The 12,494-nt window shown below is 45.5% G+C and overlaps 1 protein-coding gene across 9 annotated transcripts in view; it reads left to right on the forward strand.

The window, feature by feature from the left end:
• LOC147010657 (centrosomal protein of 85 kDa-like) overlaps nt 1-12,494 on the forward strand; it is a 90,703-nt gene that overhangs the window by 15,527 nt on the left and 62,682 nt on the right. For 5 of the 9 annotated variants that reach the window (XM_085860018.1, XM_085860019.1, XM_085860011.1 and 2 more), the window contains exons 2-4: nt 10,729-10,833; nt 11,002-11,165; nt 11,642-11,965. In XM_085860018.1, the coding sequence (XP_085716144.1) occupies nt 10,729-10,833; nt 11,002-11,165; nt 11,642-11,965 (593 nt within the window). The remainder of the gene's footprint in view (nt 1-10,728; nt 10,834-11,001; nt 11,166-11,641; nt 11,966-12,494) is intronic. The other 4 variants (XM_085860014.1, XM_085860015.1, XM_085860017.1 and 1 more) reach the window with 1 other exon arrangement.

Below are 12,494 nucleotides of genomic sequence, written 5' to 3' on the forward strand. Positions count from 1 at the left end.
GGTGTGTTTTTAATCACACCGTAAATCAGCCAACTATTCTGTCCGCGCGTGACACCGTAAATCGCCGATTTACCTAAGTATGCGCGCAGACAGAAATGCCGGGGATTTACACCTCAACAGGACCTGCTTGGAAACGAGCCGCTTAAGCAGCTCGCTCCGTTTGCGATTTGCCGAGCGGTGTATATCGCCAGGCCCTGCCGGATCCGATTACTTTATCGGCTATTTAAAAGCCAGCTAATATCCCAAACGCAATACGGCAGCTCAATTGAGGAAAAAGGACGCAACGAACAGGTCAACATTCACACAAGGACATTTATTTGTTACACACGTATGCACTCAAACATGTATGCAATCATGCAGTGAATAAAGCCATGCGGGAACGAGCAAGACAAAGAACTACAACCGTTCTATTTATTATGTACACTTATTGCAATTCGACTTAAGGATATGGCGCCACAACATTTATTCAATGAAAAACCCCAGGAAAGGAAAGGGCAAGAACTGGACCTCGTGGGTCTTTATAGTTCACGGAGCTATGAAGACCGCAGGAGCTCCGAGAGGCCGCGCTCATTACCTGCCACCTTCGTGGTGACTCGCTGGTTGACCCTCGATGTTTCGTCGACACGGCAGTTGGCGCTGCTCGACTTGGTGAGCCCAAGCCCCGCCGTGCGGCCTAGTGGTTCGGGCCTAGCCGACGACGCCTCCGAGGAACGAACGGGCTTTTGCTCTTTCGAGAGTTGATGCTCTTTTAAGAGCCCGTCCGTTCCTCAGCGTTGGCGATCTCTCTACGGCCTTCTCCACCTTCACGCCATTCTGCGCGGCGGCACGGCAGGCTTGGCTGCGCTGCGACGACCCCGACTGCCCTCCACTGGACTCGAACCTTGCCGGGCTGCTGGCTTCCAAGCTCCAGACTTCTACTCCCTGCAGCTCCCCGACAGACTCCAAACCCCGACAAACTGCTTGCTTGGCATTCAGCACGCCTGTATATGGTCTGATCTTTCACCTCTCACCCTTCACCCCTCGCTGGCTCCGCCCATTTTGATCTTTTGATCCGATTTCGATGCGAAGCTCGGAGAGAGCGGACGTGGTAGAAATTATCATCTCCCGCGTCTCTCGGCGGAGATGGCGCTCGTCCGTGGGATTCGCCGTGGGTGGCGAAAAGATGGCGGCGTTTGTGGAGATGAAGGTGAGGCGATGCTGTTCGTTGTTGGTTATGTTATGTTGTGAGGAGATGTGGTTTAGGAGATGGCAAGGAGATGTCGTTGTGGTGAAGGTGGTTGTTGAGATGCGGTTGGTGGAGAAGGTGGTTGTGTGAAGGCAGTTTTGGATAAGGTGGTTGTGGTTGTTGTGATGCGGTTGGTGGAGAAGGTGGTTGTTGTGAAGCGGTTGGTCCAAAATAAAGATAGCAAAAGAAAAACACTACCTCAAAGATCACAGCCCTTTAGACCTCGGTGGGGAAATCTATCTGAATACAGACCTATCGACATAACTGATCTCTGGGAAGCCTGAATGGTGCTCTGTGAATTTCCACAACCGTAACAATATATACTAGCAGGATAGGCTTACACATTGTGTAATCTGTAAGCATACAAACCATGCTTCCCCAATGTCTTGGGTCTCTCATGTGCATTTTTAAAAAAAATTGATTTATTTTCATTTATTTATATTTTTATTTATGGATGTTTTCCAACGGTTCTGTACACCCCCCCCCCCCCCCCCCCACCGTTGTGTCGGCTTCGATGTCCATGGGCACACAAAATTTCAGCTTTCTACGTCACCCGAACGGTACTGATCTTTAATATGAGTTATTAAATGAGTAAGTCAGTGGTAAGAAATAGCTATATATATTGTTGTGGTTGACCAAATTCGCAAACCACCATTCAGGTCCCTTAGGTGAGATATCTCTGTAAGTATATGTGTAGTTAGGCCCAAACCCGTTGTCTAAAGGGAATAAATGTCATTCACTCGGGCTGCGACTCTTCAGGATAGCCGTTTTTCTTTTACTATCTTTATTTTGGACCAGCCGCCATTATTACCACCACCAACCACGTCTCAACAGCCATCACACAACAACCACCAACCACAACGCCGCTTCACAACAACAACCACCAACCACAACGCCGCTTCACAACAACAACCACCAACCACAACGCCGCTTCACAACAACAACCACCAACCACAACGCCGCTTCACAACAACAACCACCAACCACAACGCCGCTTCACAACAACAATCACCAACCACAACGCCGCTTCACCACAACCGCCACGACCTTTACCGTCCCAACTCGCCACCATCGCATCCACACCATCTCGCGCCACTCGTGGCACCGATACTGGACTCATGCGGGGCGCGCACCGAGCAGCGTGTTCAAAAACATCACGGACTTTCCGCAGAAAACGGATCAAAAACGACTCACGCCCACTTTTGTTCCGTCCAATCGGAGAGCGTGGGCGATTTGGCCCCGCCTCCAGGGCGTTGGAGGGCGGTCACTACCGTATTTTCACGACTATAAGGCGCATATAAACGTCTTAGATTTTTGTCAAAATGTGCGACGCGCCCTATAGTGCAGTGCGCCCTTTGTGTGTCGTCATTGTAAGGCGGACGTATTTGTGAACATTAGAACTGGGGGTAAATGTGGGCGTGGCTTATGTATAAAAGAACAGGTATGTGCGGTATGCAGAACATTGCTGTTTTAACAACCCCGAAAATGGCAAAGAGACACGCTTATGAAGCTCAGTTTAAACTGAAGGCGATCAGCTATGCGGAGGAACATGGGAATCGAGCCGCGGCGAGGAATTTCCAGATCAACGAGTCGATGGTTCGAAAGTGGAGGAAGCTGGAAAACGAGCTGCGACAGGTGAAGAAGACGCAGCTGAGTTTCCGTGGAAACAAGGCGAGGTGGCCAGAGTTGGAGGAAAGACTTGAGCAGTGGATCGTTGAGCAAAGAGCAAGTGGGAGGAGCGTTTCGACGGTCACGATCCGACTGAAGGCAGTATCGATAGCGGAGGAAATAAAAATCGAACATTTCCACGGAGGTCCGTCTTGAGGAGCCCTATCCGCGCCCTATCGTGAGGAGCGCCTTATGTGTGTGTCAAATACAGGAACGGCACACACAACTGAGACTGCGCCTTTTGGCACGGTGCGCCTTTTGGTCGTGAAAATACGGTATATGCAAATTCATGGATCAAAAAGCATTCACGCCCACTTTTCCTCGGGCCAATGGGGAGCCAGTTAGAGAGGTGAAGGGTCGGAGGCAGAGGGTCAAGGGTGAAAGAGCGAAGCCACGGGGCTTATATAAACGGCTGCATTCGTCAGTAAAGTTGAGTTGTGCGGAGTTCAAGAGAGTCGTCGGTGGAGCTGGAAAGAAGTGGGACGAGCCAAGAGAGGAGACGGAGAGGGCGAGTAGACGGAGCTGTGGAGAGGTGACGGCGGCGAAGGCGGACGAGGGGGTACTCGCGTCGGTGCCGGGAGCTGCACAGGGAGAGGCCAGCAACGCGCCCGAGGTCGAGGAGGAGACGCTCGCCGCGGGACCCGAGACAGGGTGATATCCTCCTTCGCCCGAGCATCAGCAACCCCCTCCTGTTTCCCCCCGCGCTGAGATAGTGCGACAAAAGGGGGCCCCTTTCCCACCCCCTACCAGACACTGTCCGCGAGGCCCGCAGAGTTGAGGCACCACCGCCACTTCGCGTCTCATCATCAGACGGTAGGCCCGACCCGGTCTCGGCCCCAGGCCCGCCTACCCCCCTCATTCTGGAGGGTGGTTCTCTTTTCTTTTGCTTTGGGAATATGTGTTGTCGGCGCCGTCTGTGAAGTAAAATTGTATAAGTGTTGCCGTGTGCCCGGTAGTCGGTTAGATCTGCATTGTTGCATTTGCTTTTTGTGTAATATTGCATTGTCTTCTTCTTTTACATGTGCTTTTGGTGGAATTGTATATGTGTGCTTTCCGTTCATCGCGAAATAAATGTGCTTATTGTTGAACTGTTTTCCCGCTTCGCTTCGTCTTTTCCTCTATTGAATCTCCATCTTGCTTCACGTAAAGGGTTGGTCGTGGGCTAAAACGCCCGATAATTAATCGAACCGTCGAGGCCGACGAATAACACCGCTCGGTTATCCCGATAGTACGGAGCGGGTCGCTTAAAGTGGCCCGTGTCCGAAGTCGACCTGCGGCGAGGTGCGATCGCCCGGTCTACCCTCCGTGTGGATACTTAGGTCGGTCGAATTTGGCGAGCAACCCTATCCCACGCGGGGGCCGATTGGCACGATCGCGGTGAGACCGAAAGGTCCACCCGTGACTAGTTCCCGGCGTTAGTCCGAGAGGGTCACGACTGGATTGTCCGTCCGGTGGGCGACGAGCCGCGATTCGAGTTACGTGGCCGTCCGCACGCCGGCGGGTGCGAATCCGCAACAATATATATATATATATATATATATATATATATATATATATATATATATATATATATATATATATATATATATATATTGTTACGGATTTTAGAATCCGGTCTGATGAATGTATCCACACATCTAGGTCCTCAGACAGTTATTTCCTTAAATGCATGTTCAGTTTAGCGCCATCTCCATGTCTAATGGTATTTTAAATGTGATGTGTTGAGAAGGTTGAAGAATAGATCTCCTCTCTTATGGGAAGCTTTTTTTCTTTACGACAGACACGTTGACACACATTTCTTTGGCGAGCTCTGATGCGCGCCCTTATTTTTCCTCAGCAACATTTATGCACATGTTCTTTCGCGAGCACCAACGCCCGCCTTTTTTGAGAGCGCATGGGTCGTCAGGGTAACCATGCGCAGGTGGGGTTGGGTGAGCTTGTGGCAGACACTGCGCCCACCGAAACGGCCGCAGATATAAAACGAATTGGAGGTCCGTTCTGAGGCAAAAAGGGTGAGAGAAGAAGGCGAGATAAGTAAGAGGAGGGAGAAGAGAACAAGAAAGAAAGCCACAGAGAAGTAAGAGGAGGATGGAGAAGTAAGCGCGAGAAGCGAGCAAGAAAGCGAGAGTTTAAGCGCGCGAGGGAAGATGGTGCACGGCAAGGCTGGCTGCTGGCGACGGACGTGACACGCACGCGCACATTTCAGGACGTTTTCACTTCACGGCAACTACTCTCTGGTGAACGAGACGACTCTTCTCCCCCCCCCCCCCCCGCGAATGAACTGTTGGGTACCCTTGTCTGTGTTGAGCTGGAAGTAAGTCAATCCCCGATAAGCATCTGCTCTTTGTCTCTTTCTTGGCATTTTGATTGATTTTGCTTTGAAATTTATTCTTTTATTTACCTCAAAAAATATAAAGTTATTTCCATTTATTAATTTTATTATCAATAAATTATTTGTCGACTTCCAACCTGTAGGTGTTTGTCCTTTCTTTCATTGGTCTAACATTGTCCGAATCTCGATAAACTGGGAGGTAATTACCACAGATTTGACCAAAAATAGTCGGCACGCATCAGCGGTTAAAACGCTCGGCCGCCCGAACTAAAATCTAATCGAGATAACCTTGGTGCTTTGCTGAGTGCGTGCTCCCCGCTCAGGTAACCACGTGACCAAGTTAAACGGTATAATTAGACTGGAGACACTGGAATTCGTGGTTAACTGGGTGACGTTAGTGGTTTTAAAACAACCCACCGTACCACATCGTTAATTGTGAGCGCTGGCCCCAGGTCTGGCTCTTCCGTGGACAGCCGGGGATTAATCCCCCCTGAATGACAAGCTGGTGTCTCGGTACCCCTGGCCGCAACAATATATATATATATATATATATATATATATATATATATATATATATATATATATATATATATATATATATATATATGACCAGTATATTCGTTATTGTTGTGTGTCTGTATGTCTGTCTGTCTGTCCGTCCCGAGCAGAGCTCCGTGGGTTTTGATCCGAACCTGATAAAACTTTGGTGGGAGGTTTACATCATGATCTAGTTGTGTTTTCCTGAGAATGGGTGTGGTGCGTCCATTATGGGCGGAACCACGCCCAAAAAAACGTGTTTTAGGGGGTAGCCGATTTCAATTTGCATCTTCTCCTTCGGGGTTTGTCGAATCTGACGGGTTTCGGTATTTGGTTAGCCCAATGGCACTTGCATAGCCCCACGGAGCTCGATTTTTCATTTTCGTCCCAAGGTCAAGGTCACGAACTGAGAAAATTGTGAATTTTGACATAAAAAATTATCTTCTCTGAGGGGTTTGTCATATCTGGCAGAGGTTTCGGTATTTGGTTAGCCCAATGGCACCTGCATAGCCCCACAGAGCTCGATTTTTTTTTTTTTTCATTTTCGTCCCAAGGTCGAGGCCACAAGGTCACGAACTTAGAAAATTGCGGTTTGACATAAAAAATTATCTTCTCTGAGGAGTTTGTCGAATCTGGCTGAGGTTTCGGTATTTGGTTAGCCCAATGGCACCTGCAATGGGTGGTACCTGCCGAGCCCCACGGAGCTCGATTTTTATTTTTTATTTTTTAATTAATTTATTTTTTTGTCCCAAGGTCAAGGTCACGAACTTAGAAAATTGCGGTTTGACATAAAAAATTATCTTCCCTGAGGGGTTTGTCGAATCTGGCTGGGGTTTCGGTATTTGGTTAGCCCAATGGCACCTGCCATGGGTGGTACCTGCCAAGCCCCACGGAGCTCGATTTTTTTTTTTTTTTTTTTTTTCATTTTTGTCACAAGGTCAAGGTCACAAGGTCACGAACTTAGAAAATTGCGAATTTTGACATAAAAATCAGATGACCGCCAAACTTTGAGAGCGAGGATGACAATATTTTTATGCATAATCTTGAGGTCATTCGCCACCTAAAGTCTTGAAACCATTTTGCTCTATCTCGAACACCTTGCCCGTGGCGCCTCCTTCAAGTTTATTTTCACGCTGATGTCATCAAAGTATGGACAATCTTAGGAGTGCGAAATGCCATATAGCCTTTCTGACGTTATATTGTTCCTGGAATGTTCCAGAGGAAGTTTTGCACCAAAGGTCATAATCCTTGACCTTTGACCTTTAAAGTTCACAAAGGTCAAATTTTCAAAGTTGTGGGAATTGAACTGGGTTTTCGACCTTCTTCGACGAACTAACTCCAATAAGCTATAGCACGTATCCTGTTTCCTTATTTTAATCTCCACAACATTGTTTTGTGACCTTTAAAGGTTATGCAAAGGTCAAATTTTTAAAGTTGTTGAACGAAACCGGGTTTTCGACATTTTGCCGCTAATAACCTGTTACTCGTACCACATCATGTTGATCATTTTTATTACTTGGTCAAAAATTATCACATTGTCTCATCCTTGACTTCTGAAACAATCTACATCGTCAAATACCGCTCGTGGGCCATTGCCGTCTCCAGACTTGTATATATGTGTATATATGTGTATATATATATATATATATATATATATATATATATATATATATATATACATGTATGTATACAAATCCACTTTTATGGTATAGGTGTGATATTGAACTGGAACAGGACTCGGTAGGGTGCATACCTTCGCCAGCCTGAACAGTTTCCATTTTGTTTCCCACTGAGAGGCCAGATTGGGGTGGATTAACCAAAATCTAATCTCCTTGTTCTTGTCACACACCCAACCTGTCCATCAAGTTTCATCTGAAACCATCCATAGATTTTTAAGACATCGTGCTATATATAGGGGTTTTTTGGCCCAATCACTCAATAGTGAAGAATTACTTAACGAGTTCAAATTGCGAACATACCCTGTGGGAGTTCATTCGGTCAACTCTCAGGTGAGCGACAGCATGGACGACAGATAGTTTTGAAATTTGGTAAGATTTTAATCGCATCAGAAAAAGAAATAGACCAGCACTGAAAACAACTCACAAGAGTGAGGCTAGTTTCATCTCATTATTTGCTACTTAATTTTGCGTTTGGCATCGCCCAGCGCATTTAAATTTTTAAAAAAAGAAAATGGGTCGAAAGGTCCGTTTCTCGGCCCAAAGGGCCAGAATCACACTTTGGACTCAGTTAACGTCTGGGGAATGGTCTCTAGAACATACCTGTCAAGTTTGGTTCAGTTCTGTTTATGAACAACCGAGAAATAGCAATTTTTCAGAAATAGGCCGAGAGGGCCGTTTCTCGGCCCAAATAGCCATAATCTCACTTTGGGCTCAGTTATTGCCTGCAGAGTGACCTCAAGAATATACTTGCCAAATTTCCTCCTGTTTCTTTCACGAATAACCGAGAAATAGCAATTTTAAGAAAATGGACTGAAAGGGCCGTCTCTCGGCCCAAAGGGCTGGAATCACACTTTCGGCTCAGTTTCTGCCTGGGGAATTGTCTCTAGAATATACCTGTCAAGTTTGGTTCGGTTCCGTTCACGAATAACCGAGAAATAACAATTTTAAGAAAATGGGCCGAAAAGGCCATTTCTCGGCCCAAAGGGCTGGAATCACACTTTCGGCTCAGTTTCTGCCTGGGGAATTGTCTCTAGGATATATCTGTCAAGTTTGGTTTGGTTCCGTTCACTAATAACCAAGAAATAACAATATTAAGAAAAAGGGCCATTTCTCGGCCTAAAGGGCTGGAATCGCACTTTGGGCTCAGTTATTGCCTGGGGAGTTGTCTCTACAATATACCTGTCAAGTTTGGATCAGTTCCATTTATGAACAACCGAGAAATAGCAATTTTAAGAAAAAGGGCCGTTTCTCGGCCCAAAGGGCTGGAATCGCACTTTGGGCTCAGTTATTGCCTGGGGAGTTTGTCTCTAGAATATACCTGTCAATTTTGGTTTGGTTCTGTTCACTAATAACCAAGAAATAATAATGTTAAGAAAAAGGGCCGTTTGTCAGCCCAAAGGGTCGGAATCACACTTTGGGCTCAGTTATTGCCTGGGGAATGGTCTCAAGAATATAGCTGTCAATTTTCATCGAATTCTGTTCACAAATAATGGAGAAATAGACGTTCAAATGTACACAAGAAAAGAGAGAACGTGAGCGGCGCTTAGACCCCGTGGGATGGAAGACCCCATGGGGTAAAAATTGTAGTATTCAGATCCAGATCTTCACTGATATTTCATCAGTTCGTCCTTGTCACACTCTCAAACTCTCCACTAAATTTAGTCCGAATTGTCCATAACTTTTTGAGATATCCTGCTCACATACAAACCGACAAACAAACGGATGAAATGCCCTCTGGCCACCTTAGGTGGCAGAGGTAATGATGCCGTTGGTGTCTCGGTTGTTGACAGAGAGAAAAGAATTGGTGTATTTCAGCATGAAGACTTGATAGATTTCCAGAAGGTTGCTGTACAAGTGCATTACTTTTCATGCACTTATTCTCCTGCCTTGGTGTTTAACTTTTCCAGTTTGGCCCACTAATGACATCAAGATCCACAAACACTCTTCAGAATGGCATTCTCGAAATTACTCTTTCGGCCTTAGTTATTTTATAACTTGATTTACGGATCCGCCGATGGTATATTTACCGAAATGAAATATAAATATAAAACACATTTTTAGCCTTTTATATTTTTGCATTTTCCGCCGAAGGTGCAAAAGTTTCAAAACCCGAAATGTAAACGTCGGCATTTATTTTCAAAATATAATTTCGTGCGCGTGCACCAAAATGCCAAGTCACCTTTAGCCAAACTGCACAGTGGAGCTGCGCAGTGGAGCTGCACAGTCGTCTTCGGTCATTGCGTCTGAGCAGTGGCCAGCGTGGTTCAGATTGACTGTGGTTTCTGGGGCGAAAGTGATTGTTAAGAAGTATGTCAGCAGTATAAATTTGAGTGACTGTATTGGTGATTTAATCACGCAACATCTTGACGACGAATATTCTGGCCGAACGATTGCATCAATTCAATGCAGCAGCAGGGATGATTCGCAGGCTACTCTTGATCGTGCCGATTCTGTTTTCATCGAAAGTTATACACCGCTGTTCGTATCGAAAGATTTCGGCGCCAAGTACATCAGTTTCCCTGCGAGATGCTGATATTCAGCTTTCAACGGACCAGAAATCAGTCTTTGATGCGCTCATGGGGATGGGGAGACGGTACGATCAGATGCCCACTGAAAAGTAAGAGCTGGTTATGGCTCTGATTGACCGTTTTGAGCATGTTAACTCCTAGGAGACACCTTTTTAAAATCATATCCAGCACTATTCACTGGTGTGCACGCACACATCTACGACTTGGACAGTAATTTTCTTGGCATTGTTTCCATTTGTTTGATGATCCAACAGGTTTCTATAAGAAAAACATGCCAGACTATATTGTAAAAACAAGTTTTAATCCTTTATTGTTTTTCACATCAGATGATACAGTGAACATGGGCATCCTGCATTTGAATGGTCTTCCATCTTCAATATTTTCTTAGATCCTCCTGGTCTGGGATTTATATTTATCCCCCCCCCCCACCTCCCTTTGTCTTTTCCATGGAACATCCGAAAAAAAATCACAAAAATATAATTTCTAAAAATTGAAATTATATTTATATTTATATTTTGACCTTCCGACCCTACATTTTAGCTGAAGAACTGTGTAAACCAAGTTATAAAATAACTAAGGCCTTAATGGCAAGTTAACTTTGTCTCCTACTTACTGTTCATAAGCAGATGAAGTCGTTGGAAAAATTGGAACTCAGTTCTTTAAATCCGTGGGTCACCTTGAGGCGCTCGTTTTGAAAAAAATAAAATGGTGTCGAGTTCCTATTACGAATTGATTTATTGCTTCTTTTTTATATTTAAGGTGGCACATGGTATGCGTGCACAGAAGCAGAGGACCGCACACGAGGGATGGCGGATGCTGATGGCTTGTTCTGGAAGACCCCTGTCGTGTCACAGAATATGCACGGTACAGATTCACAAGTGTTGCAAATGCATAGTAATAGTCATGTTGAGTGCAGACACTTCTGTTCATTAATTACAGCTATCATTTTAAGGTGACATTTAAGGCTGTTCTGGTTTATTTGGTGTCTGCCCATTTTCTCGTGCGCACACCCCCCTAAACTTTCATATCCAGGTAGGAACTTGGCCTTCAGAAGTTCTGCAGGGCAGTTCGCCTTGCCGACTGCCCATATCGTCCCGTCGACCTGCAGGTCTGAGACGAGTATTGGGCAACATCCAACCCCTGTCCAATGTCACCCCATAGCAAGGCAGAGTTCACAATTGGATCAACACACACTGGTCAGTGCAATGTGAGAGCATAATTTTTTTTTGTAAAACACTCTTGGAAATGGAAGTTTTGTTGAGCTGTATCGTGGTGCATGGCTTTTGGGGTGTGTCTCACAACCCTTTTTTTCTCTTGATAATAAAGGAAAATGATTGCTTTGTTGGTGACAGTGAAAGATTATGTTGTGCCACTGTTGAAGCTGGCTTGCGTATCGTTGAACTTTGCGGTTAACATGAACTGGTGTAGTTGACTTGAGTCTGCACTAAAATATTGCTTGTGGACCTGATCCTTTCTTATTGCAACAGACATGGGTGTTGTTCTTTTGTTTTGTTTCTATTTGAATTTTTAATTAACATTGCTGATGCAGTCTGTTTTCAAATAATCGTTATTACTCGATTATTACCGATTATAGCTTATTGAACCAATTTAATATGATTTGGAATAGCTTTCTCTCAATTCACCTTCCACTCATCGTGTTGTGTGGATGCAGGGAGGCAGTCAAACCAGCAGACAATGGCAGCAGTTCTTGTACCCCAGTCCGAGCCAAGACACACCGACTGTGATTTCACCTCCAGAACCTACCACTGCAAAATTTGAACCCCTTGTAGGAAATGTAAGCCCAGTGGGGCGAATGGTGGTCCAGAGTGGTCCGGTGACGACCCAAGCTTCCTTGGTTACACACCAGCTCGTGGGGTTTGACCGCAAGTCTCCGAATCAGTTCTATATGGCCTGGCCAGCATACGTGGTCGATTCGGATTCCAGAGTCGGGCTTCCGGAGCAGGAAATCCACGTGCCATTTCAGAAACAACATCAGGTTTGTGATGCACCTGTTTGTTTGACATTTCTTTGATGGCTTTGAATTCACAGATGGACATTACATCTGCATAACCTCCACACTAAAAAAAAAAAAAATACAAACAATTTGATCATGAGTCGTGCGTCCAAGGGACACATGAATGACAATAGCCGGACACCCTCCCCCCTCCCTTCCCTTCTCACCCACACTTCTTGGGTACTATTGCTTATGATTTGCTGTCCTTTGGTGCACAGTCAAGTTGAACAAATGCTCTCCCTACCCACACACTCATCCCCACCACTACTTATTGATTAAAATGAAATACTGTCTCCACAAATGCAAATGTGACTTGTTTTTGCACATTCATGTTTGTTGCTCCATGATTTCAATGTCAACATACAGGGCTTCTTAGACCATATCTCCATAGGTTTATTTTCTATATTGTCTTCCACATACAAGCATGGAAACGGCCATAAAACGATGATGATGATGATGATGATCGGCCATCCTATGTGCTTCTCCTGCCAAGAGGGAGTTATCGCGTGAT

The sequence above is a fragment of the Eptatretus burgeri genome, chromosome 16 (assembly GCF_056783735.1).
Source record: "Eptatretus burgeri isolate ZD-2024b chromosome 16, Ebu_testis_v1, whole genome shotgun sequence".
Taxonomy (NCBI): Eukaryota; Metazoa; Chordata; class Myxini; order Myxiniformes; family Myxinidae; genus Eptatretus; species Eptatretus burgeri.